This window comes from Primulina tabacum, chromosome 1, assembly GCF_025594145.1.
Source record: "Primulina tabacum isolate GXHZ01 chromosome 1, ASM2559414v2, whole genome shotgun sequence".
NCBI classification, from domain to species: domain Eukaryota; kingdom Viridiplantae; phylum Streptophyta; class Magnoliopsida; order Lamiales; family Gesneriaceae; genus Primulina; species Primulina tabacum.
Genome location: NC_134550.1, coordinates 261,578 through 287,863, shown reverse-complemented (window position 1 = coordinate 287,863; position 26,286 = coordinate 261,578). Strand labels below are relative to the sequence as shown.

Sequence of the window (26,286 nt, the reverse complement as noted above, 5' to 3'; positions counted from 1 at the left end):
CTTGCTGGAGGTGCCATTTTCTGGAAGAGTGCTAAAGAGTCTCTTATAGTTTCTTCCACCATGGCAGCTGAGTTTGTAGCGTGTTATGAGGCATCCAATCATGGAATATGGCTGCAAAATTTTGTCACGGGACTGCGCATTGTTGATGGCATTGAAAGGCCACTAAGATTACATTGTGACAATAAATCAGCAGTTATGTATTCCAACAACAACAGGAGCTCGACGAAGTCAAAACACATTGACATCAAGTTTCTGGTTGTTAAAGAAAGAATTCAGAGTGGAAAGTTGTCTATTGAGCATATCGGTACAAACTCCATGGTTGCGGATCCGCTTACTAAGGAACTACCACCCAAACAGTTTCATGAGCACACTGCTAGTATGGGTGTTATGTTAATTGAGGAAATTCAGTTTTAGTGGGAGTTTGTTGTTTTAAATGCTTTTCAGTTGTAGACATTTTCAGTTACAGTTATATAAATTTATTTTTTGTAGAAATAAATTTCAAGTTAAGTCACACTCTGATTATTATTTAAAGTTTGATCTCAATAAGGTTAAAGGGAGGACCAGTTGGAAATAGGCATGTTACGGTCACATTGCATGAAATTTCCATGCTACACATCCACTTCATGATCCATGTCATTCAGTTGTATTGACATATGTGACCATTGATGGGTCTAGTTACCTTGAGTGTAGCGAAGACTGTTTTGATCCTATGTTGATGTGATTGATGGACCAGATTGGTTATAGATACATTTCGGAATGACAACAATTTTGAGTTCATAAGGTTATTTTCACAAACATAATTATAAAGTTGCACATATAGCCCAAGTGGGAGATTGTTGGATCAATTTATTTATATGGGCTTATATGTGAATAATTATGTATTGTGGGTTGTCTATTAAGTTAAGCCCAAAATAAAGTGATCAATTAATGTTTCGGGTTATTGGGCTTTAATGTATCTAATGGGCTGTGGGCCTTTAATGTGTAGAGACATAAGTGTAATTTCTGTTTTTATGATGGGCTAAAACAGAAATATCAGAAGATATTGATAAAAATTATCTATAAATATGGGTCATGATCCCCAGATCTCGCGTTGTCACTTTCACTATTCTCTTCCCCATTAAGAAAATAGTTCTGAAGAGAAACTAAAGGATTCTCTCAAAGAAATAGCGCGTAGATCTGGAAGATCAAGACACGTTCTAAACAATTCATGATTATGGCTTCAGGTACGCTTCCGCTTAAGTTTTCAGTCAAATTCTTGATGATTTATCATGATGGATTCTGCGGTTTATGGGTTTTCCCCAACACCCAATCCTAATATTTACACGAATTTGAGAAAAATTTAACACAACATTTAGTTCTCAGGTCAACTGACTTAATTGACAACTAATGACAGAAAATATTAGGGACACATGAAAAATAATATGAAGAGTCGTGTTGGAGATAGCAATGGACCATTTCCCAACAACAGGGGATAAAGCACCATCTGCTATTTTGTTTCCTTGTTTCCTGCACCAGGGATATAAGAGAAAAATAGCCTAGATGATCATTTGGTAGACTATTAATTATATATTAGGTGAAATAATTGGACTACTAATTGATTATATATTTGGTGGAATAAATAAAAATTGATATTTTATTTTTGCCTTTACAACTATTAGGATTTTACATAATATACCTATTGAGTTTTTGAATTTGTATTGATAAATATTTTTATTATCAAATATCTATTCAATTTTTACGCTACATTATTTTCAAAGTTTTTTATGTTGCAATTTTCTATTAAAAAATAAAAACACTACTATGATCCTTATATGTTTAATGATTTCAAAAAAATAATTGCACTAATTAAATGAATAAGCAATATATTGACTTCTACAAGTTCAATATATCAAATTTGACCCTAAATTTTACATAAATTTTTCACAAATGTACATGCAATTAATACAAACAATACATAATTTTTGGACAATGTAGTAAAATCACAATACAAAAACTTTGCTCATCATCCACACTTTTATAAGTTTTTTTAATATTTTTAATGAAAAATATATTTTTTATTCAAAAATCTATTATTTTAATAATTTTCTAAGAATTATCTATAAAAAAATGTTATTTCTCTAATATATTTTTATTATCAAATATTTATTCAATTTTTAAAAAAAATTTATGTTATAATTTTCTATTAAAAAGTATAAACATTATAGTGATCATCGTTTGTTTAATGAGTTCAAAAAATAAATAAACCAATTAAATGATTAAAACAATACATTGACTTCTACAAATTCAATTTCCCAAATTTACCTTAAATTTTATATACTTTTCCATCAATGCTCATTTAATTAATACAAATAATACATAGTTTTTGGACAATGTAGTAAAATCGCAATGCAAAATTTTTGCTCATCATCTACTCTTTTATAGGTACTAGCATGAAACACGTGTGTAGGACCGAGTGCTAACCGCTTTACCAAAAGCTATAGCTAGTAGTAATGGTGCAACTCAAATCTTTAAAACCGCACAACAGCTCAAGCACCACGGTTCGATCGCTCTACCAAGCAGGGACAATTATTGCACCCAACAATCTCCCTCCCAATAATTGCACTCCTTGCAATAAATGGGAACCCGTGACCTTGGGTCTGATACCAATTGTAGGACCGAGTGCTTTCACTTTATCAAAGCTATAGCTCGTAGTAATGATGCAACTCAAATCTTTTAAACCGCACAACAGTTCAAGCACCACGGTTCGATCGCTCTACCAAGCAGGGACAATTATTACACCCAACAACTTGTGATGCACGTAAATACCAATTATATAATAAAAATTAAAAAAAATTAATGTTCTAAAAAAATAATTTGATTAATTTTTTTATTTATTTGGATTTTATATATTATCATATTAGGTGAATAAATAAATTAAGAACTTATATAACTTGCTTTGAAAATTATTTCCTAAATTAAAATTCAAGTTATTGATTTTATATTATATAATAAATGATCATGAACATAATATATAAAACGAAATGAACATAAAATTTTTTTAAAAAATATATCCAAACATAACATATAATGTAGAAAAACGTAAAAAAACAACCTAATTACGGATTTTGTCAATGCATAAATCATAAGTTACATGAGTGAAACACACGAAGAAAAAATAATTATCAATTTAAAATCCTCATGTCAAATATAATGAAATTTATAATATTTAATATGCCATTTTTTATATATAATATTTAATACTTAATTTTTTTTACCTTTTGTTTTTAGAATTATATATCACAGATAAATAATTTTATATCCGAATCTATCTTTTGTAGACTAACATTGATTACTATTAATTTATTATTAAATATAATTTTAAAATAATAAATAAATCAACTTATGTAGTAGAATATATATTCAAATAAAAATGTATGATAATTATCAAATAAAATTAAATAAACTCATAAAATAATTATTTAATATAAATTTTAAAATATTATTTTGATTTTCACCATTAAAAATTTAAATATAACTAAAGAAATAATTTCGCTAAAAATGCTATTTTTTAAATTTGTTAAATTAGTTTATTTGATTTCAAATAATTAAATAAATATATTAAAATATTATATGTAAAAACTATAATATTTTAACAAATGTTAATTAATTATAAGTATAATTATATTTATTATAAGAATTATGTCATATATTATTTTTACAGTAGAATATGTTAGAACATTTCATGTTCGCAATCTTGATTTTAAGATTAACAAAAATTGTTATTGTATTTCTAACATATTTACCCACGTGTAAAGTTGCAAACATAAGAAGAAAACTGAAACTGAATTTAGCCAAACTGAATTTCTGACGAGCTTAAATTTTTTTATGATATCGCCCAGCTGGATGATTCAAATGACGATCCGTTAAATTGACTGATCAGAAAACACAATTTGGAACAAGTCATATTTCACGTTGGTTGGGAAAAATCTGATGTTATCTAGGTCAAACTGTTTGCTGAATTACCACACCGATTGCACACAAATATCAATCAGTTGGTTATGAACAGTTGCGGTATTTTGGTCATATCTCTCAGCTCGGTTATTGGAATGAAGAGATTCAGTATGCGTTGGAAAGATAAGATTATTATCAACAAATCATCTTCTGAAGTCAAATTCTGAATCGAAGCTTAAATGCTGATAAATGATGATGAAACTACTGGTTCTGCACAAACTGAAATCAGTAAAGCTGATTTCAGCACACCGGTTAAACTGCTGAGCAAATTGCCCGACTGACCAGTTGAACTGCTGACTAATTGGGCCGCTGATCAGTTGAGCTACTGACCAGTTGACCAAAGGTTATCTATTTAGGCTCAGGAAAATGTCGAACAAGACGAATTTGACCGTTGCAATTTCAGAAATTATACATAAACTTTTCAAATGGTCATATTCTTGTATCTAATGCATATATCATTGTTGGGCCTATAAATACAACATCTTGAAGAACAAACAAGAGCTTTTGATAATGATTCAAAGTATGGGCAGTTAGCATGAAAAAATCTGCTAGTTGAGAGCACAAGTCCTTGCATGAGGATACATTTGAGATGTATACCGTAAAGGATAAATTCTTCACATACAATCATTCACACAGATACAAGAGAATTAAACTTCAAAAATTAGTTGAGTGAGTCTTCACACAAAGAAATTAAAGATTGTGTTTGTAGTCTTGGCATAAGAGACGTTAAACATTATGCAGATTGAGAGGTTGCGGCCTGAAATCGTGAGTGTGCTAGCAGTTTCAATTAGATAAGAGATAAGTCATAAGTTAAAATGGGTTTGTACAAGATGTTGTATAAATCAAAGTATTCTAGTGGATCCTCCCCAAAGGGAAGAAGAGGCGACGTAGAAGTTGTTAATATCCGAACATCCATAAATAAATTCGTGTCTATTTATTTATTGCATTTAATTATCATTTCCATTGTTTTTAAAGATGCATTGTTGAAGCATTTTATGTGTTCTTTAAATGCCAAAATCTTGCATACCAAGTGTTTGATAAAATGTTTCAACCAAAATATTTTTACTCATTTCAACTTGCATATATTTTAAATGATTTACAAAATGTTTAATCGATTTTTACGAAGGATTCTTTTGAGTTTCTTCCGCTTGGTTTGAAAATCAAACTCGATTTAATTCATCGGTATTCAATATTTCAAGAACCGAGCTATTGTAGCTCAACGATGGTCTCCCTAATCGATCTTGTGATCATAATATAACTTCTATGTTTTTTAATTGCTCATTAATATATCTTTTCATGCATTACATATTTAAGATTTTTTTATTCATGATTGATTTTGATGATCAAATGCATGTAAATTTATAGTTATATAATTTAATAAAATAATAATGCCTATAACACATATTTGTTATTGTTAAACTTTTTTTTTCTTTCAAATTTTCATAATTTTTTTGAATTTTTATTATCTTTTAAAATTAAAATTAAAATTATATATGTACTACATTGTAAATTTTCATACGGATAGTTACTATCACATTTAAAAGAAAAATATGTATGAATAAATATATTTTTTATAATCCAGTAATTTTCATATACATTAGTTAACGAAGAATTATAAAAAAAATATAATTTATATATTCATCAAGCCTTCTGATACAAATTATTTTAGTTCTTATATACGTATGTGCATTGGACATATCAAACTATTTGTTTTCCATGATCCAATTTTTAATATCAAATAGGTCATAATATTAGAAATTTGAAACTATTTGTTTTTTTTTTAGTTTTAGAGTTATAGTATGACTAGGACTCGTTTTTACGTTTTTTTAGTGTTGGTTTTGAGTCGCGTTCATGCATCATATTAGTTTGTTTTAGTTGAATTTTGCATTTTTTTTAGCATTATTGAGCATTTGACTAATCTCGTGTATTCTGTGGTTATTTTGTAGGAATTGAACCAAAAAGTGGGAGAAACTTTGGCATAATATCGAAGAGGTCTCGCTAGGGCGGTCAAAAGTGACCGCCCCAGCGAGCATTGTGGTCTGGCCGAGGATTATTTTGCGCAAGTGTCTCGCTAGGGCGGTCAAAAGTGACCGCCCCAGCGAAACCAGGGACATGCTCGAGGAAGCTTATTCGAGGACCTCTCGCTAGGGCGATCAAAATATACCGCCCTAGCGAGAAGCGAGATTGAGAAAGATTTGTTTCCAAATTTTGAGGGACTCTATCCTACACCAAGACCTAACACACGAGATCAGCCGTTTTTGACACACTTTATCAGACTTTTCATCATTTTTCTTGGAGAGGAGGCTAGGAGCAAAGGAGATTTCGAAGACCTCGAAATTTCCACGCGTCGTGGCCGTCATCCATCGTCATCTTTAGTATTTTCATTATTCAGTATTTTATTTCTTACATTGATTGTTGGTTTTTATCATGAATTTCAGTAGCTAAACTCTAGATTTGTTGGGATTTGAGGGGATCATACCCCGTACTCGGTGTTTAACATTATTTCTCGACGTTTTTATTAGTGATTTGTTTATGCTATTGTTATTTCTTGTTTCAATCGAAGCCTAGCTAACTTCCTTTGATTATTTCATGTTGTTGATGAGTTCGATAGAATAGTTAACAATACGATCAAATAGTATAAACCACGGATTTACAATTTTAGTAGATATACGGAATTGGGTACGTGTCGATAGTGATAGTTCACCCGAATGAAAGCTAGTGGATTCCATAGAATGTAATGCAATCTTGAACTGTTAAATATTTGAGGACACTTGAGTACTGCATGTTTTTGATTAGTATTAATATAGCTCGACAGAGTATATTAATTAGTCTAGGGAATTCCGTCGAACGCACGAGTAAAAGTCGAGTGTGATTATTTAAACACGAGTGGTAGGTGAACTGCTAATTCCCAACAAATTCATTTCTCATTTGAGTTAATCCAAATTAATCATTGCGGTCTTGAGTACGTTTTCTTTGCATTTTAATTATTTTAGTTGTTTAATTTACATTAGTTTAATCATCAACTCATTTTATCGTTGCTAAAGAAATTTTACTTGAAAATAAAAATAGTGTAACGCATTCCTTGTGGAACGATACTCGTATTCACTTACGTTTATTATAACTTGACTATCGTGCACTTGCGATATTTAAATCGAGCTTTCATTTATAAAATAAATTTTGGGATTATTCACTGTGCAAGTTTTGCTCGATCAAGTTTTTGGCGCCGTTGCCGGGGACTGTTGATTCACAATTTTTTATTTTTCATTTAAATTCTTTAGTATTATTTATTTTATTGTTATTTGATACTCTCATTGTGTTGCAGATTTTTCTTGTGGTGCATGCGAAGATCACTCGAGTTTAAGCTTGAGCCTTTTGACCCCGAGATCGAACGCACAGCTAGACGTTGACTACAGCAGCAAAGAGCGAAGGAAAGAATGGAAGGCGATCAACAAAGAGAGGAGCCAAGGCGTATACCGATGTTGGATTATGCACAGCCGTCTCTTGATGGAGCACGTCCAAGCATCGTAAGACCAGTCATCCGAGCTAATCAGTTTGAGATCAAGCCAGCTATCATTCAGATGATTCAGAACACTGTCCAATTTGGGGGAAGTGCACTTGACGATCCTAATTCTCATATAGCTGACTTTCTTGAAATTTGTGATACTTTTAAGTTTAATGGCGTGTCTGATGACGCTGTTCATTTGCGTTTATTTCCATTTTCACTGAGAGATAAAGCTAAGTCGTGGTTAAACTGTTTGCCTGTAAGGTCTATTACTACATGGGAAGATATGGCAAAGGCGTTCCTGATCAAGTACTTTCCTCCGTCGAAGACTATGAAGCTCAGAGCCGACATTACTACTTTTGCTCAATATGAGCAAGAGTCACTTTACGAGGCATGGGAGCGCTACAAGGACTTGTTGAGGAGATGTCCACACCATGAGCTGCCTCTTGGGTTAGTTGTTCAAACTTTCTACTACGGTCTGCTTACTCCTAACCGTACTATGATAGATGCTGCTGCCTGTGGTAACTTACTGAGAAAGACGGCGGAGGAAGGATATGAGTTATTGGAGGAGATGGCTGCTAGTAGCTATCATCCTCAGTCTGATAGGCAGAGACGAGGTGCTGGAGTTAATCAAGTTAATGATTTGTCGGCGGTTTCAGCACAGTTAGAGGCTTTGAATAGAAAGATTGATGGGATGAGCATGAGTGGGTCGGCTATGCATCTGCAAGAAATTTTCTCTGATAAGTGTGGGGGTGAGCATGATGTGCAGGATTGCCAAGATGGCAATCCATTCTATGTGCCTCAGGGAGCACCGGTAAAACAAGTGGGATTCCAGAACCGTCCTAGAAATGACCCTTACTCGAACACATATAATCCGGGATGGAGGAATCACCCAAACTTTTCATGGGGAGGTCAAAACAACCAACATCGCCAACAAAGAGGTCCACCATATGTGATGCACCAAGGATTCAAGCCAAAACCGTCTCGGGAGGAGAAGTCCAATTTAGAGCAAATGATGACTAAATTTATTTCTACAACAGAGACGCGATTTCAGAACCAAGATGCATCCATAAAGGGGTTAGAGAATCAAATTGGACAATTGGCTAAGCTGATTGCTAATAAGGAGCAAGGAACTTTACCAAGCAACACGGAAACTAACCCAACAGAACATGTGAAGGCGGTGGAATTGCGTAGTGGAAAAACACTCGGGTCTAATGAGGAGAAGACCAAGCACGGTGAGGATGAGGTGAAAAATCGAGGAGGTAAGTCTTCTAACTCTACATCTACACCTATTGCACAGAATAAAATTGTTATCCCTCCACCTTTTCCTGCAGCAATGAAGAAAGCTAAATTAGATGCACAATTTGGTAAATTTCTTGAGATATTTAAAAAATTGCATATTAACATTCCTTTTGCTGATGCTTTATTGAATATGCCAAGTTATGCAAAATTATTGAAAGATATCTTAGCAAATAAGCGGAAGCTAGAAGATCATATGACGGTGAATTTGACCGAAAATTGCTCCGCTTTAGTTCAAAACAAGATGCCTCCGAAGCAAAAAGATCCAGGGAGTTTCTCGATACCTTGCATTATTGGTGACATTAATTTTCATAAAGCTCTATGTGATCTTGGTGCAAGTATTAATCTGATGTCTTTTTCTGTGTTTAGGAGACTGGGATTAGGTGACCCAAGCCAACTAGGATGTCGTTGCAGCTGGCTGACAGATCTGTCAAGTATCCACGTGGGATTATCGAAGATGTTCTGGTGAAAGTGGATAAGTTTATTTTTCCTGCAGACTTTGTGGTACTTGACATGGAAGAAGATTTAGAGATGCCTTTAATCCTAGGGAGACCGTTTCTGGCTACAGGGAAAGCACTGATTGATGTTGAGGAGGGGAAATTGAGACTGAGAGTTGGAGAAGAAGAAATTATTTTTGATGTTTTCAATACTCTCAAGCACACAATGCACAATGATAGTTGCTTTCGTATTGATTTCTTGGATTCGCTTGTTTGTGATTTTGTGCAGGATGGATTGAAAGAACCATTGGAGGCCACTCTCACTACTGAAAAGCAAAAGGACGAGCTAGACGAGGAAAAGATGGAGATGGTAGCTCATTTGAATGCCATTCCACCTTGGAGAAAGCTAGTGAGGCTTAGACTAGAGAAATTGGGAGACAGAAAAGATTTAATGCCTCAAAAGTCAAGTCTAGAGGAGCCACCTACTTTGGAGCTCAAACCATTACCTCCATATCTCAAGTACGTATATCTAGGAGAAAATAATAAATTGCCTGTTATTATTTCCTCTTCTTTGATAGATGATATGGAGAGTAAGATCTTGGGAGTCCTCAAGGAGCATAAAGGAGCGTTCGCTTGGAAGGTTTCGGACATAAAAGGGATAAATCCTTCGATCTGCATGCACAAAATTCTGATGGAAGATAAATACTCACCTCTAGCACAACCACAAAGGAGACTCAATCCAAAGATGCAAGAGGTAGTAAAAGCTGAAACAATTAAACTTCTGGATGCAGGTATTATCTATCCTATCTCTGATAGTGCGTGGGTGAGTCCTGTACAATGTGTGCCTAAAAAGGGTGAGATTACTGTTATTACTAATGAAAAAAATGAGTTGATTCCCACTAGAACTGTTACGGGTTGGCGTGTATGCATAGATTATAGGAAATTGAATGATGCAACCCGTAAAGATCACTTTCCCTTGCCATTTATCGATCAAATGATTGAACGATTAGAAGGTCATGAATTTTATTGCTTTTTAGATGGATACTCGTGATACAATCAAATCACAATTGCACCTGAGGACCAAGAGAAAACTACTTTCACTTGCCCTTATGGTACTTTTGCGTTTAGGCGTATGCCCTTTGGTTTATGCAATGCACCTGCAACATTTCAAAGATGCATGACCGCTATCTTTCATGACATGACTGAAAATTTCCTTGAAATCTTTATGGATGACTTCTCTATTTTTGGCTCCTCATTTAATGAATGTTTAGAGAATTTGAACTTGGTGTTAGTTAGATGTGAGGAGAGCAATTTGGTGTTGAATTGGGAGAAGTGTCATTTTATGGTTCAAGAGGGGATTGTGTTAGGACACAAGGTATCGGAGAATGGAATTGAGGTTGACAAAGCCAAGGTGGAAGTAATCAAAAACTTACCCCCACCTTCATCAATAAAAGGAGTTAGAAGTTTCCTAGGGCATGCTGGTTTTTATAGGCGTTTCATTAAAGATTTTTCCAAAATTGCTAAACCTTTATCCTCTTTGTTGATGAAAGATGCTGAATTTAATTTTGATTCTACGTGTCTGCATGCATTCGAGATACTCAAGGAAAGCTTGGTGACATCACCTGTTCTGACTGTCCCTGATCGGGAGCTACCGTTTGAGGTGATGTGCGATGCTAGTGATACAGCTGTTGGTGCGGTGCTGGGTCAAAGGAAGAACAAGGTATTTCATACCATCTACTATGCAAGTAAGACTTTAATTGATGCTCAATTGAATTACGCTACTACTGAAAAGGAATTTCTTGCTATAGTATTTGCTTTCGACAAATTTCATTCATACCTTGTTCTGTCTAAAGCAACTGTGTATACAGATCATTCTGCCCTAAAATACTTGCTTGCTAAGAAAGATGCGAAACCTAGGTTAATTAGGTGGATTTTATTATTGCAAGAATTTGATCTCGAAATTCGAGATAAAAAGGGTGTGGAAAATGTAGTTGCTGACCACCTGTCTAGGCTTGAGCATGTTAGAATTAAGGGCAGTGACGATGATATAGATGACTGGTTTCCTGATGAACAATTTCTTGAGGTAAATGCGTACCCTTGGTATGCCGATTTTGCAAATTTTCTTGTCACTGGCACACCTCTACCTAATTTATTGTTTCACCAAAGAAAGAAATTCTTTTCAGACGTGAAATATTATTTTTGGGAGGAACCGTTCTTGTTTAAGATTTGTGCAGACTCCATGATAAGAAGATGTGTGGCGGAGGAGGAAACTAATCAAATTCTGAACCATTGTCATGACCGTGAGGTAGGTGGTCACTTTGGACCCATACGGACGGCATCTAAGGTACTTGAATGTGGCTTCTATTGGCCAACTCTTTTTAAGGATGCTCGTTTGTATGTTCTCAATTGTGATAGATGCCAACGCACAGGTAATATTTCCAACCGTCATGAGATGCCTTTAAATAACATTATTGAGTGTGAAATATTTGATGTGTGGAGGATTGATTTTATGGGTCCTTTTCCTGCGTCTTTTGCAAAGAAATTTATTCTGGTGGCAGTGGAGTATGTATCTAAATGGGTGGAGGCAGAGGCTTGTGCCACTAATGATGCACAAGTGGTGTTAAAATTTTTGAAGAAACATATTTTTAATCGATTTGGTGCACCACGTGCCATCATAAGTGATGGTGGCACCCACTTTTGCAACAAAATTTTTGATAAACTGTTGGGCAAATATGGTGTCACCCACAAGGTTTCCACTCCATACCATCCCTAAACTAGTGGACAAGTTGAAGTATCCAATCGAGAAATTAAGAGGATTTTAGAGAAGACGGTTAATGTGAATAGGAAGGACTGGTCCATTCGGTTAGATGATGCTTTGTGGGCGTATCATACTGCTTTTAAAACACCTATAGGCACTACACCATATAGGTTGCTTTTTGGTAAAGCATGTCATCTACCAGTCGAATTAGAGCATAGAGCATATTGGGCGACCAAAGCACTAAACTTTGATTTAGCTCTTGCAGGTGAAAAACGATTGCTGCAGTTGAATCATTTAGATGAGTTTCGGGGAAGAGCTTATGATCTTGCACTATCTTACAAGGAACGCACCAAACGAGCCCATGACAAACACATTATAAGAAGGGAATTCAAAGTGGGTGAAGCGGTGTTGGTATACAACTCTCGATTACGACTCTTTCCGGGCAAGCTAAAGTCAAGGTGGTCAGGACCATTCACTATAGCCAAGGTGTTCCCATCGGGTGTAGTGGTGTTGCATGATGGCAAGGAAGGGACATTTACTGTGAACGCTCAAAGGTTGAAGCACTATATCGGTGGCACAATTGAGCCACAAATTGGAGTCACTCGGCTCCATGACAGTCATTGAGGACATGGGTGAAGAGTCGAGCTCTAGACTATAAATTGAGAACTACTTCTACTCCTTATTTCGATTTTGATTATATATATATAGTTATTAATCGCATCATTTGCATTTAGGTAGTTGCATGGCATTGCATTCAAATTTTTTCCCGAACACTTCTTTTGCGAAAACGTCTCGCCAGGGCGGGAAAAATATACCGCCCTAGCGAGTCGCGCAGATTAAAAATTTTTCTTCCCCGAAAACTTCTCGCTCGGGCGGTCAACTTTGACCGCCCTAGCGAGTCGCACAGATTAACAAAAATTTTTTTTTCCGAAAACTTCTCGCTCGGGCGGTCAGTTTTGACCGCCCTAGCGAGTCGCGCAGATTATAAATACTTTCCTCTTCTCTTTTCCTCCCCACTTCGAACCCTACTCCTCCCCTCCGATTTTCGGCGCCCCCCCTCCATCTTTTGTGCTCAATCCTTATTATTTGGTGATTTTTCAGGGCAAAGACTCAATCTTGGTCCATACACTCCAAGAGGAAGCATTTAGGCTACAAGATTTTCTTCTCCGGCGGTCTTTCAAGCAACTCCGGTCATCTTCCACATATTCCGGTGAGCTTCTCCGGCGACCCTCAACAATTTTCCGGCGGTTGGATACTTTGTGCACTCCAATCTCTACATGGCACCCAAAAGATCTAAGGTAACTCACGATGCTTCTAGTTCTCGTTCCACTCCATCTATGTTTGTGAATGAAAAAGCTAGGGAGAGATTTGAGCATGCTAGACTACATAGGAAACCAATCCCTGAGCGTGGATTTAGCTCGTTTCTTATCGATCAATTTTCGGAGTCCCAAATAGAAAGAAGAGGGTGGAATACCTTTGTAGCACAACCGAATGCAGTAGTGGTCCCGGTTGTGCGTGAATTTTATGCCAATGCTCCGGAGGGAAATGAGTCGAAGGCATTTGTGAGGGGACATCTAGTCCCGTATGATCCCAAGACGATCAATGATATGTTGGGTTTACCGTCGGTGGACGATTCGGTGTTTCATGCGTGGGTGCTTAACCCGGATTATGATTTGATCATTCGCAGACTCTGTTATCCGGGCACCACGTGGAAACAACCGGGGACTTACACGGTCTTTCTTGAAAAGTTTTTGAAAGTGGAGGGGGCATTGTGGTATGCATTCTTGTCTAAGAGATTGATGCCGGTCGGTCATACGAGTGATGTGCAGCATGAGCGGGCGGTTGTTCTTTATGCCATCTGTACTGGGATGGTGATTGATGTGGGCAGGCTCATTTTCGGACAGCTTAACATGTGCATTAATAGCAGCAATTTGGATTTTTACTTCCCGACGATAGTGACTGAGCTGTGTGCCCGAGCGGGGGTGATATTCGATGATGATGATGAGTGGTTACCGCCGATGAGAGCCATTGATGAGGCTCTCTATAAATCCAAGAGGGAGAAGAGACAGGCTGAGCTGCCCGAGGAGGTATTTTTCGATTATGGGATAGCAGCTCAACCACCTCCGGCCTTAGGACATGCACCACCACCCCCGCAGCCACGCCGCCATGCCATGCGAGATCGCGTCGCCGAATTGGGCGCTTGGGCCCATTATCAGACGCAGTACCAGGCCGTTAATCAGGCACATATTCAGAACATCGAACACCTGGTGCAGGGGATCTCAAATCATTTGGGCATCGACACTTCCGGACGGCCACCTACACCCGCATTCCCGCCACCCTTCCAGTTTCAGTACAATTATCATATGCCCCCAGCAGCTGAAGAGGGAGTTCCACCGCCGGAGAATGAGGAGGAGGATGATTTCTGATCAGGGGAGTTTACTGTTTCCCCTTTCTTTTTATTTTGCATATTCTGTCTTTGCCTTCACATTCATGAGTTTTTATGTTTTTAGTGTTTGTTTCGTTTTGTGCAATGAGGGCATTGCACAACTCTAGTATGATGGGGTAGATTGTTATGTTTTCTTAGTTAATTGGTTTTAAATTCGTAGCATTTCTTTTGTTTGGTGGAGTTTATTATGTTTTCTTAGTTAATTGGTTTTAAATTCGTAGCATTTCTTTTGTTTGGTGGAGTTTATATTACTTTGGTGGTGTCAATTTTCAGTTATGGGAGTTTATTTGGTGTTGTTAGTATTGCTTGTGTTGAGTTGGTTGTTTTTAGTCCGTTATAGTATTGCATGTTTGGTGTCGTTTATGGTGAGAAGACATAGTGTATGAGCCAATGATGATGTTGAATTGATAGTATACAAAAGTATTGATTGGCTCACCTCATGAATGGTACTCTTGATTGTTAAAGCATGAATTTTGGCACAAAGTTGAACTTTTTGAGCACATATGTGTGGGGACTAGAATTTTGTAGGAATAATGGTGAAATTTGAAGGTTTTGTGTGGTTAACTTGAAAGGCATCATTTATGAGTTGATTTAGCATGTAAACCCGTGAAAATAAGTCACTAATTGGGACCTTGAATGAGAACATGTGATTTGCCTTGAACTTTACATTTACCCCCTTTTTCAATGCACTGAATTAAAATATCATACTCCTAACCAGCTGTAATCCAAAGTATATATTCTTAGCCTAGGGAGTACACGTGTGAAAATTGTGCATCAAAAAAAATTAAAAAATGAATTATATCGAAAAAGAAAAAATTGGTGGAGATGTAAGGTGAGGGGGAGCCGAAATAAAAGGAATGAAATTCTATTCCTGGGCTAAAAGTTGGAGATGTAAGGAGACGAGGAAAGTCAGACGAAAAGTCTTGACGATTGCACAATGAAAATGATCGGTGTACTCCCGACTGTTAGCCACTTGAGCTTATTTTCCTTCTTTTCGACACCCTTCTCTGCACTTAAGAATCGAATAAAGTTCAAATTATGGATAGTGATAAATGGACACGGGGGTGCATGCTAGTGAGACTTGTATTGAAGTGCTAATTGAGTGACTCGCATGATCGGATGATTGATCTATTTGAAGTACGAATGACTAGACCCATCATGACACACACACACGTTCAAATTAGTGTCGAGATTTATGTGTAGATGAGAATGAGTATTCATTTGTGATTTGACTTGATTATGATTTGTATGTGGGAAAGTTCACTGAGGCATGAGCATAAAAGTGTTAACTCACCATTGACATTTACTTGTGTTGGTTATTTCTTGTTTGAGTATTTTGTGTTTGTTGTGTTTGTTTAGAATCTCGTGCTGTTGAAAATTCTTCTCAAATTTGTTAGAATGGTGAACCACTGTAAAATTTATATCAACAATTATGGAGGTTAATATATTAATAATCTCATAAAATATGAATTTCCTAGAAGAATTAAGAGAGTTTAGCTATGATAAGAGAATTTAAAGATTTTAATAGCACTTTTAGAAAATTTATATATCAGATAAATTTATAAATTCAATACACAAAATTTAGTATTATTTGAAACATCTGTTAATATTGTTTAAGATTTAGATATTAAGGGTCTAAAGGTAAACCTGATGTTGGTTCTTAAAAATAGTGAAATCAAAATCAGAACTAAGATATGTTCTTGGTTTCAGTTCCAAAATCAAGTCTCATAATATATAAATTTTAAGGCATAATTGTTAAACAATTAGCTTCATTATCTCAGATGTTGTATAATTATTTTATTTTATATTAAAAAATAGATCATAATAGCACTTTTTTTTAAAAAAATTTATATATCAGAAAAATTTATAAATTTAATACACAAAATTTGATAATATGAGATCTTTTGATTTATAATTTTCAATTTCTATATATATTTTTAATTTTTTTATGAAATTTTTAGAAAATAAAAAATAGATATTAAGAAAATAAAAAATTCTACATTCAAGTAAGTGACAAAAATATTGCATATAATTTGATTATACTATGATCGAGCAAAACTTGCACAGTGAATAATCCCAAAATTTATTTTATAAATGAAAGCTCGATTTAAATATCGCAAGTGCACGATAGTCAAGTTATAATAAACGTAAGTGAATACGAGTATCGTTTCACAAGGACTGCGTTACACTATTTTTATTTTCAAGTAAAATTTCTTTAACAACGATAAAATGAGTTGATGATTAAACTAATGTAAATTAAACAACTAAAATAATTAAAATGCAAAGAAAACGTACTCAAGACCGCAATGATTAATTTGGATTAACTCAAATGAGAAATGAATTTGTTGGGAATTAGCAGTTCACCTACCACTCGTGTTTAAATAATCACACTCGACTTTTACTCGTGCGTTCGACGGAATTCCCTAGACTAATTAATATACTCTGTCGAGCTATATTAATACTAATCAAAAACATGCAGTACTCAAGTGTCCTCAAATATTTAACAGTTCAAGATTGCATTACATTCTATGGAATCCACTAGCTTTCATTCGGGTGAACTATCACTATCGACACGTACCCAATTCCGTATATCTACTAAAATTGTAAATCCGTGGTTTATACTATTTGATCGTATTGTTAACTATTCTATCGAACTCATCAACAACATGAAATAATCAAAGGAAGTTAGCTAGGCTTCGATTGAAACAAGAAATAACAATAGCATAAACAAATCACTAATAAAAACATCGAGAAATAATGTTAAACACCGAGTACGGGGTATGATCCCCTCAAATCCCAACAAATCTAGAGTTTAGCTACTGAAATTCATGATAAAAACCAACAATCAATGTAAGAAATAAAATACTGAATAATGAAAATACTAAAGATGACGATGGATGACGGCCACGACGCGTGGAAATTTCGAGGTCTTCGAAATCTCCTTTGCTCCTAGCCTCCTCTCCAAGAAAAATGATGAAAAGTCTGATAAAGTGTGTCAAAAACGGCTGATCTCGTGTGTTAGGTCTTGGTGTAGGATAGAGTCCCTCAAAATTTGGAAACAAATCTTTCTCAATCTCGCTTCTCGCTAGGGCGGTATATTTTGATCGCCCTAGCGAGAGGTCCTCGAATAAGCTTCCTCGAGCATGTCCCTGGTTTCGCTGGGGCGGTCACTTTTGACCGCCCTAGCGAGACACTTGCGCAAAATAATCCTCGGCCAGACCACAATGCTCGCTGGGGCGGTCACTTTTGACCGCCCTAGCGAGACCTCTTCGATATTATGCCAAAGTTTCTCCCACTTTTTGGTTCAATTCCTACAAAATAACCACAGAATACACGAGATTAGTCAAATGCTCAATAATGCTAAAAAAAATGCAAAATTCAACTAAAACAAACTAATATGATGCATGAACGCGACTCAAAACCAACACTAAAAAAACGTAAAAACGAGTCCTATCAACCCCCTCATACTAACCTTTTGCTCGCCCTCGAGCAAAATAGGTTAAACAAAACGGTTGAAAACTAATTTTAAAAGAAAAGATTTGAAAGAGTTCATTCACCCCCCCTCTAAACTCTTTCGCGATCCTACCAAGTGGTATCAGAGCGGTGTCTTCTCAAACATCGATATCTAAACAATTACTCATGGCATCTTTCAACAAAATTCCTATGTTTCTAAAAAAGATTATGATGATTGGAAAATTCGTATGCATTCTCATCTAGCAGCCCAGGATGACGATATGTGGTATGTCATCACTGACGGGCCTATGAAGATCATGAAAATAGATACAGCTGCGATTACAACTAAAGGTGCTCCCCAAATGGTGGAAAAGCACTGATTTGAATGGACAATTGAGGATAGAAAGAAGGAAAATCTCGATAGCGTCGCAAAAGACATTTTTTATAAGACTCTGGACAAAAATATGTTCGCCAAGATCAATACTTGCACCACAGCAAATGAAATATGGGAAAAACTCACACAACTGTGTGAGGGCAACGATCAGACCAAAGAAAACAAGTTGACTATTTCTATCCAAAAGTTTGACAATGCTAAGATGAAGACAGGAGAAACTCTTGCAGAATTTGACGAACGGTTCAGCGGTATTATCATCAAAATTATTTCTTTAGGAAAAGAATATTCTAATCGTGAAATTGCCTTGAAGGTTATGAGAGATCTTCCTAGAGAATGGGTCGTAAAACTATAACATTGCGACAGTCCAAGGATCTGAACAAGCTGTAACTCCATGATCTCTTCGCTGATCTTAAAGCGCATGAGTTCGAGCTTGGAATACGAACTGAAGAAGAACCATTCACCTCCCAACAAATGAAGTCTTTGGCAGCCACCACGGTAACTCTTCCGGTCGAAGAGTCAACAAGTAAGAAATCGGCTGAGCAACTAAGCAAGGAAGCCATGTCCCTATTTGTTAAAACGTTTGGTAAATTCATGCGTAAGAATCAATCTCACATGAATAAACCCTACTTCAAAAAGGACCATATTGTTGATGGTCAAGCTTGTTTTAACTGTGAAAAAAGGGGCATTTTATTGCAGAATGCAACAAGCCAAGAAAAGATGAAAAGAGACCGGTTGATAGGAGACGTCTAAAGACGACAACAAGTTCACGAAAAATAAGAGTCAACGAGTTTTGGTCGCAAAAGAAGATAAAATCAAATGGGGGCTGACTCAGATTCAGAAAAATCAATCTCTGAGGAATCAATGAGTGAAAGTGAAGATGAACGGTAAAATGTCTCATGGCTAATGAAGATTCAGAATCCACAGATGAAATGGTATTTGACTTTGACTACATTGAATTTACACGAGAAAACCTAGTCACAACACTACGACATGGTAAATGAGTTCAAAGGACTATCACATAAATTCGATGAAGCCAAAGCAGAAAAACATGACTTAAAAAACAAGTTGACTCTCTCTAGCTGTAACGCTCTGACCGATTTTGATAAAATAGCAGCAGAATACAAAATTTTTACTTGAAGGGAGGAAGGATTAAAAATTTCTTGACATAAAAACATTTACAATCAAAAGTATATACATGATCAATGAAATGATACAACAAAATACAAAATATCATTTTTGTGATCGTGTCCAAAATGCTAGCAAAAGTAGCCTTCTTCCTTCCCTTTCTTATGCATATGACTCCGGCCCCAATCAACGTCCCGGCTCGTCGCTCTTATCTGCATCACATGAAATAACTGAAATGAGTATAAAACTCAGCAAGTGGAACTCTTACATAGCAATGGACATATATATATATCATACTCTATAAAACATGGCTTTGAAATCATTAAATACCATCAACTTTTGAAACATGAATAACATAGCATAATATAACAATAAGATGATATTTCTCTTTTCTCTGTTGGATTGATATCTATATAGTATCTCTGTCTCTGTACCTATATCCCATCGATAAACATCGATAACTCTGAGGGATATAAGCCCATGGTCGTTGATCAACTAATTGCATGCTATCTCTGACTATGTATCTATCAATCCAATAAATCATTTAAACTCTCTCTTTGGCATTAAATCAAACACTTTGAAGACTCTTTTATCTTGTATTCCCTTTTTCACAATTGAGACATAAAATGCCTCCATAATATACAACAAAGTGTATCAATACATATGACGAATCAAATGAAGGGAATAGCACATTAAAACCATTGAAACACCATACATATATTATCATGTGAGCACAAGGAATGAAATTCCACTTACAACCAATAGAACCCTTGAATATAATCTCTTGGTACACAACCTACAACAATAAACCATGTATTGCACCATTATCATCTCAATAATCACAAACTCATACCATTAAATCCATAAAACCAACACAATCCACAAACTCAATACTTCTCCCAACACCAAAACCAAGAAATAAACAAACTCATAAGCTTACCTTATCTCTTAGAACCCACAATAACTTTGCTCACACTACAAAACTCCAACAAGATGCAAGAATCAAAGAGATGAAGTGAAAAGAAATGGAACCCTAGCCTTCACTCGAGCTGCAAACCGAGAGAATGGAGAGAAATGAGAGAAATGAGAGTAACTCTACCATTTATATCACTTAAATCTCGAAAACACGCTTCTACTGTTCACCGACCGCGGGTGCGCTAGCCCTTGCACCGCGGGTGCGCTCTACCTTCGGCACCTCATTCAAAAATTCGAAAATGATGACCGCGGGTGCGGTAACTCTTACACCGCGGGTGCGGTGTGTCTTCGGCAACTCAACCAAAAATCTGAAATAACGACCGCGGGTGCGGTCTTCTTTTGAGTGCGGGTGCACTGACCATACCGCGGGTGCACTGCATAAAGGAGTGCGGGTGCACTCTCCTCTGAACCAACAATACTCTTCGCAACTAAACCGAATCGCAACGTCACTTCTCTTCATATATTGAAAACACTCCCAACAAGAAAGTTGCACCTCTATAACATATCTAACCACTCCAATTGGCCTCATACCAATCGGCTCAACATACAAATTACCATGAATTAAATCGCAACGACGCTACAATATAACCACACAACATCTATAATCAACAATACTATAAACCATAGATCACAACTCTTAACATCTAAACCATGCTTAAACTTGACCAAATAGTCCATAAACATACGAAATCTTAAACCGTACCGTTCACCAGGCTTGGATATTACACTAGCTGCTCGCAGCAAAAGGAGGTTGACGTTTTAAAAGTATAGTTAAGTCTGCTAGCGGCTGAGAATGATGATCTGCGTAGATTGTTCCATGCCACGTTAAAGAGAACAAACAGTTGATGAATATAATAAACACATGGAACAAGTCCTCTGTCTCTCTTAATAGGATGCATGAGATACAAAAATCAGCTGGAGACAGAACCAGGCTAGGCTATAACATCAATGAATGTAGTACTTCAGAAGCATCAACTCAACAGTTACTAGAGAAAGACAATTTAAAATCAATTAAATTTGTTAGATCTAGTAAGGTATATGAACATGACAAGCCTGAAGTCCAAGGCATTCAGAATGTAAATCTTGAGAACAATGGAAGGCGACGTGATTTAGGATACGTCGAAGTTGAGAGTACTAAATCCAATCGATCATGGCTCAGACGCAGGCCAAATCCAACCGTTCACAGTGTATCATATTGGTCCTGCAGAAAGCCAAGTTCAACCGGATATCACTCAAAGCCAAGACCTAACCGTTCCTACAATAATTGACCTGTTCCAAAAAGGTACATAGTGATTGACAATGACAGATGGCCAAGACAACATACTGAAAAAGAAAGAACACTTCATACACCACCTGATTATGCACTTAACCGCATTCATCTTGGGACACAACATGGAAAATCCTTTAGGATAATTCAGGTGTGGATTCCTAAGGGTCTAATCAGCTCAAGACCGAAATAGGAAAGGGTACCAATTTCTCATTTCAATAATTTTAGGCATTGAATAAAAAGAACTTGGAAGAATCCATCCGGTTCCTGGACAACGGTTGTTCCAGACACATGACAGGGAACAAAAGTCTTTTATCAGAAATTGTCAACTACAAAGGACCAACAATCACCTTTGGTGATAACTCTAAAGGTAAAGCTATGGGTAAAGGTAAGATTATTCATGACAATATTATTATTAAATTTGTACTTCTAGTAGAAAATCTGTGTTATAACCTGATAGCATAAGCCAATTATGTGACAACGGTTACACCGTTGAATTTCACAAACACCTATGCACTGTTAAATCTGCTGCAGATAACACTGTGCTAATTGGTCATAGAGAGAAAAATACATATAAGGTAAAATGAAATGATGATTGTCTAAATGCGCCTACTTGCTTCATCGTCTTAAATGGTAATAAAAATTGGCTCTGGCATAAACGACTTAATCATCTTAATTTTAAATTCATTGATACTATTAGCAAGCTTAAGCTGGTGTCTGGTTTTCTTAACATTGATTTTGCCAAAAATAGAATCTGCAATGCTTGTCAGCTAGGTAAACAAGTTCGCTCAACCTTCAAGAACAAAGGAAGAAACTCATCAGCTAGATGTCTAGAACTTCTCCACATGGACTTGTTTGGAACTATAGCGATAATGAGCTTTGGGGGCGAAAAGAAATATACCCTTGTGGTAATTGATGACTTCTCCAGATTCACATGGGTAATATTCTTAAGCTCCAAAGATTAAACCACGGCTCAACTGATCAAGCTCCTCAAAAGACTTTAAAATGAGAAAACTAAAGCAGTAGACATAATCATAAATGACAGAGGAACTGAATTTCTGAACCAATTCCTATAATCTTATCTTGAAGATCAAGTTGATTAAGCATCTTTCTATGCCCATTGGTTCCTCCCCCGATCCCTGCAATCCCTGCAACAAAGCTCAAAGGAATTTAGATTGCTGAACTGGAAATTGAGTATTCTTTCTCAGGGGTTCCTATTATTCACTCGACAGGCAAGGGAAATAAAATCTTGATCGAAGAGCCACCAAAAACCAACTCAATTCATACCTCCATTGTTCTAACCAGCGAACGAGTCAATGAGACCGTTCAGAAGAAAATGGAGATGTTTGATCAATGGGTTCAATTTCGAACTGTCATAACATTTGACTCATTGGTTCAAACCGGTAAGATCAAGGCTGTTGCCAAGCTTGAACGGTCCATCTTGGAATGGACAGAAACATATGATATTCCAACTGCTCTGCGTCGTCGAGATTTCTTGGAAATTCAGATGAAAGATAGTGCTCTTTGAGTACTGATTCAATTGAGATGGAACAATTTTGTTCCTACTTGGCCTACTGAAAAAGATGACTCAGCTGTTATCTCCCAACTTGAAATGGATGCTCTCTCACTTTCTATGATTATTGCTCAGATGAGGCAAGATCTTCACCTTCCAACGGTTGAAGAACATAGTAAGCTTGACTCAAAACTGAAATTAAATGAGGAACTAAGCTCTGAGACATTCAAAGCCCAATCCACAGCTCCTAATCAACCATCTTCATCATCTGGTGAGCTTACTAAATATACATCTTCAGATGTACCGAGTGAAACTGCCTTAATAAGTTACGAGGACAACACCCTCCCACCAACTGAAATACTCATGCCAGAGGCTGCTCCCATCATCGAACAAATCTGCCACCAGGAAGTTCTAGACCTTCTGCTCGCTTCTCACACGATCTCTGAAATTGACACACCTACTCAACCGACTCATATCGGCATTTCGGAAGTTCAACCTCTTTCTGTTGATGAGGCCGTGCAATTTTTATCTAACTTTGATAAAACTACAACCTACAAAGAGAAATCTCTTCTCCAAATTCTCTTTCTGCTGCTGATCCTCATCAAGGCGCTCTCCAAGAACCGTTGATAACATCTCCCAAATATCTACAGAAAGACAAGGTAACCATTGCAGATTCTCTTACATCCGATGCTCCGGACGCAAAGGAAGGCACTAGCAATGTACCCTCTGCCTCCACTCCTGATATTGACAAAATTATTGAGGATATAACTGCTGAACTATATGAGCCTCAATCATCAAATTATGCTGGTAAAGCATCTTCTTCTCAACGGGTCTCTTTCAAGGCCATATTACTTTCTGAACAAGTTGTATCTGAAGAAGAAGAACTCATGGAAGAAAATTGCCAGAAAGAGATTCTGACTGGACTTGTCACCATGGATCATTCAATTCTTGCTCTTAACCGCAAGCATTTTGATCTAAAAGAGGCTTTTCAATCAATGAAGTTTGATCTCTGAAAGGACTTTTCTGCCATGAATACAAGTATCTCCCTCCGGCAAGACAAGCATAACTCTTCACATCTCAACATGTTCTTTGAGCTCTCAGGAAAAATCACTCGTCATCAAGCACATGTTGACCAACTCATGGATGCCCAAGGAGGCTAGCTTGCAGAAATTATGGAATTTCTTGTTCATGGTGATGTCAAAAAAGGGGAAAGAGAGCAACAAAGGGTAATTCAAGAAGCAGAAATATTAGTTATGAAAGAGATGGAAGAAAGGGTCAAAGCTGAACAAGCTAAACAAATCCCAAGTCAAAAGAAACGCTAACATAATGAAGTTGTTTAGTTGTTTTTTTTATCTTAAAGATTGTAATTTCATTTACTCAATGAAATACACTATTTTCTTACCACTTATTTTAATCCTGCTGTAATTATATGAAAATTATTGTATAACCTTGCAGCTGGGTTTTATCATCATCAAAAAGGGAGAAATTGTTTTTTATTATTACCCAAGAGTTTTGGTGATCGACAAAATCAAGACAACACTTCACTGTTTTAGGAAACAGCTGCATATTTTCCGTGTAACAAGTATCAGCTCAACCACCCAGCTTAGCAACCAGACTGCTTCTCAATCAGCTAAAGCAAAAACAGTTTAACCACTTAAAAAAAGGATCAACCAGGTAATACAAAAGAAGCACGACCGCTTGAATTACAGACAGCTGATAACTCAACCGTTTGAAGTAAAAAAAACTCGAACTTTGATGAACTTCCCGAATCGGCTGATTCGAAGATGTCATTAAAAATGATTATTTAATTCTTACTTAATGAAAGACATTCTCTGACCGGTTCAGGACATTCAATGGTTTGCACCGCTTCAAAGTCAACTAGTTCTTACATCAGTCCCGAGAATGATATGCATTTATATCACTATCCCAAAAAGAAAAGATCATTTATATCTTACAAAGGTCTGAGGATAAAAGCAGTTGCCATAAACGAAAACTCTGAAGCAACTCTTCAAAGAACGGGACTCAAGACCATGCCAGCAAAGAGAACATTTAATGCATATCTGAAGAACATTTAATACGGTTGCAACTGATAGTGACAAAACATCCCTCTATTACAAGTTAACGTTACTCATTCCTTCCGACCGTTGGAATGATCGCCTATATTAACAGAAAAGATAGTATGCAAGAAATATACATAACGCGATACATTATCAAATTCACAGCAGTGAAATTATCACAAGCTTGCATACCTTAAAGATTCAGAGCGCACTCAAAAGATTACATAATCCATCGCTCATCAGCACGCACTGAACAGAAAGATACCTGATCATCCAAGGATCATCTTCGTGCTACCAAAATCAAATTGATTATTTATATCAGTAAACTTTTGGTTATTTGATTAAGTTGTAGTGTCTGGTGAAGTGAGTGTTCTTAAAATCCAGAATTGTAAAGTAATCACTAAGAGTTCCAAAACAGGCAGTGTGATAAGTCTTGATTGGAGTGAGATATTGAAAAGAGTTTTTGTAAAGTTAAAGTCTTTTAGAGGAATCCTTCCTGAAGAGGAAGAAGAGGTGACGTAGGAGTTTTCATCTCCGAACATCTATAAAAAACCTCGTGTCTTTACTTCTTGCAAACACTTACTTTTCACACTACATTTTGTTGATAAGTTCGCCAACGGTCTTAAGCTATCATTAGAAATCTTGAACCGTTTTCCGCATTTTACAGCTGTTCACCTTTCTAACAAGTTTGAGAAGAATTTTCAACCGCCTCAAAACGGTTGGAAAACCAATTTTAAAATAAAAAATTTGAAAGAGTTCATTCACATTCCCTCTAAACTATTTCGCGATCCTAACATAAACTTCATATTATCATATTATTATATATTTATTACGTTATTTTATTATTGCATATATAGTTAATTTTTTTCATATATATTCTTGTAATACTATAATTTATTACTTAATTAGAAATTGCACTAAAAATATAATTATAAAATTACACTAAAATTATAAAAAAATACATCTAAAGAGAAAATTAAAAGGATAAAATATCTATAGATATTATAAAGATGAATTATTTGATAAACTAATATAGAAGTTACATTTTACTCTTGAAATTATATAAATTA

General features: G+C 36.1%; 1 protein-coding gene and 1 non-coding gene across 2 annotated transcripts; one reads left to right on the top strand and one right to left on the bottom strand.

The window, feature by feature from the left end:
* The first annotated feature begins 7,568 nt into the window (after positions 1-7,568).
* LOC142520990 (uncharacterized) lies at positions 7,569-12,610 on the top strand. Its single transcript, XM_075624163.1, is given in 6 exon segments — positions 7,569-7,942; positions 8,099-8,754; positions 9,288-10,948; positions 11,129-11,311; positions 11,612-11,977; positions 12,272-12,610. Coding segments are annotated over 6 exon segments (3,579 nt in total).
* LOC142521288 (small nucleolar RNA R71) lies at positions 7,827-7,933 on the bottom strand. The gene has a single exon (XR_012814121.1). It is a non-coding gene; the product is annotated as a small nucleolar RNA R71 (small nucleolar RNA).
* Positions 12,611-26,286: the final 13,676 nt, after the last annotated feature.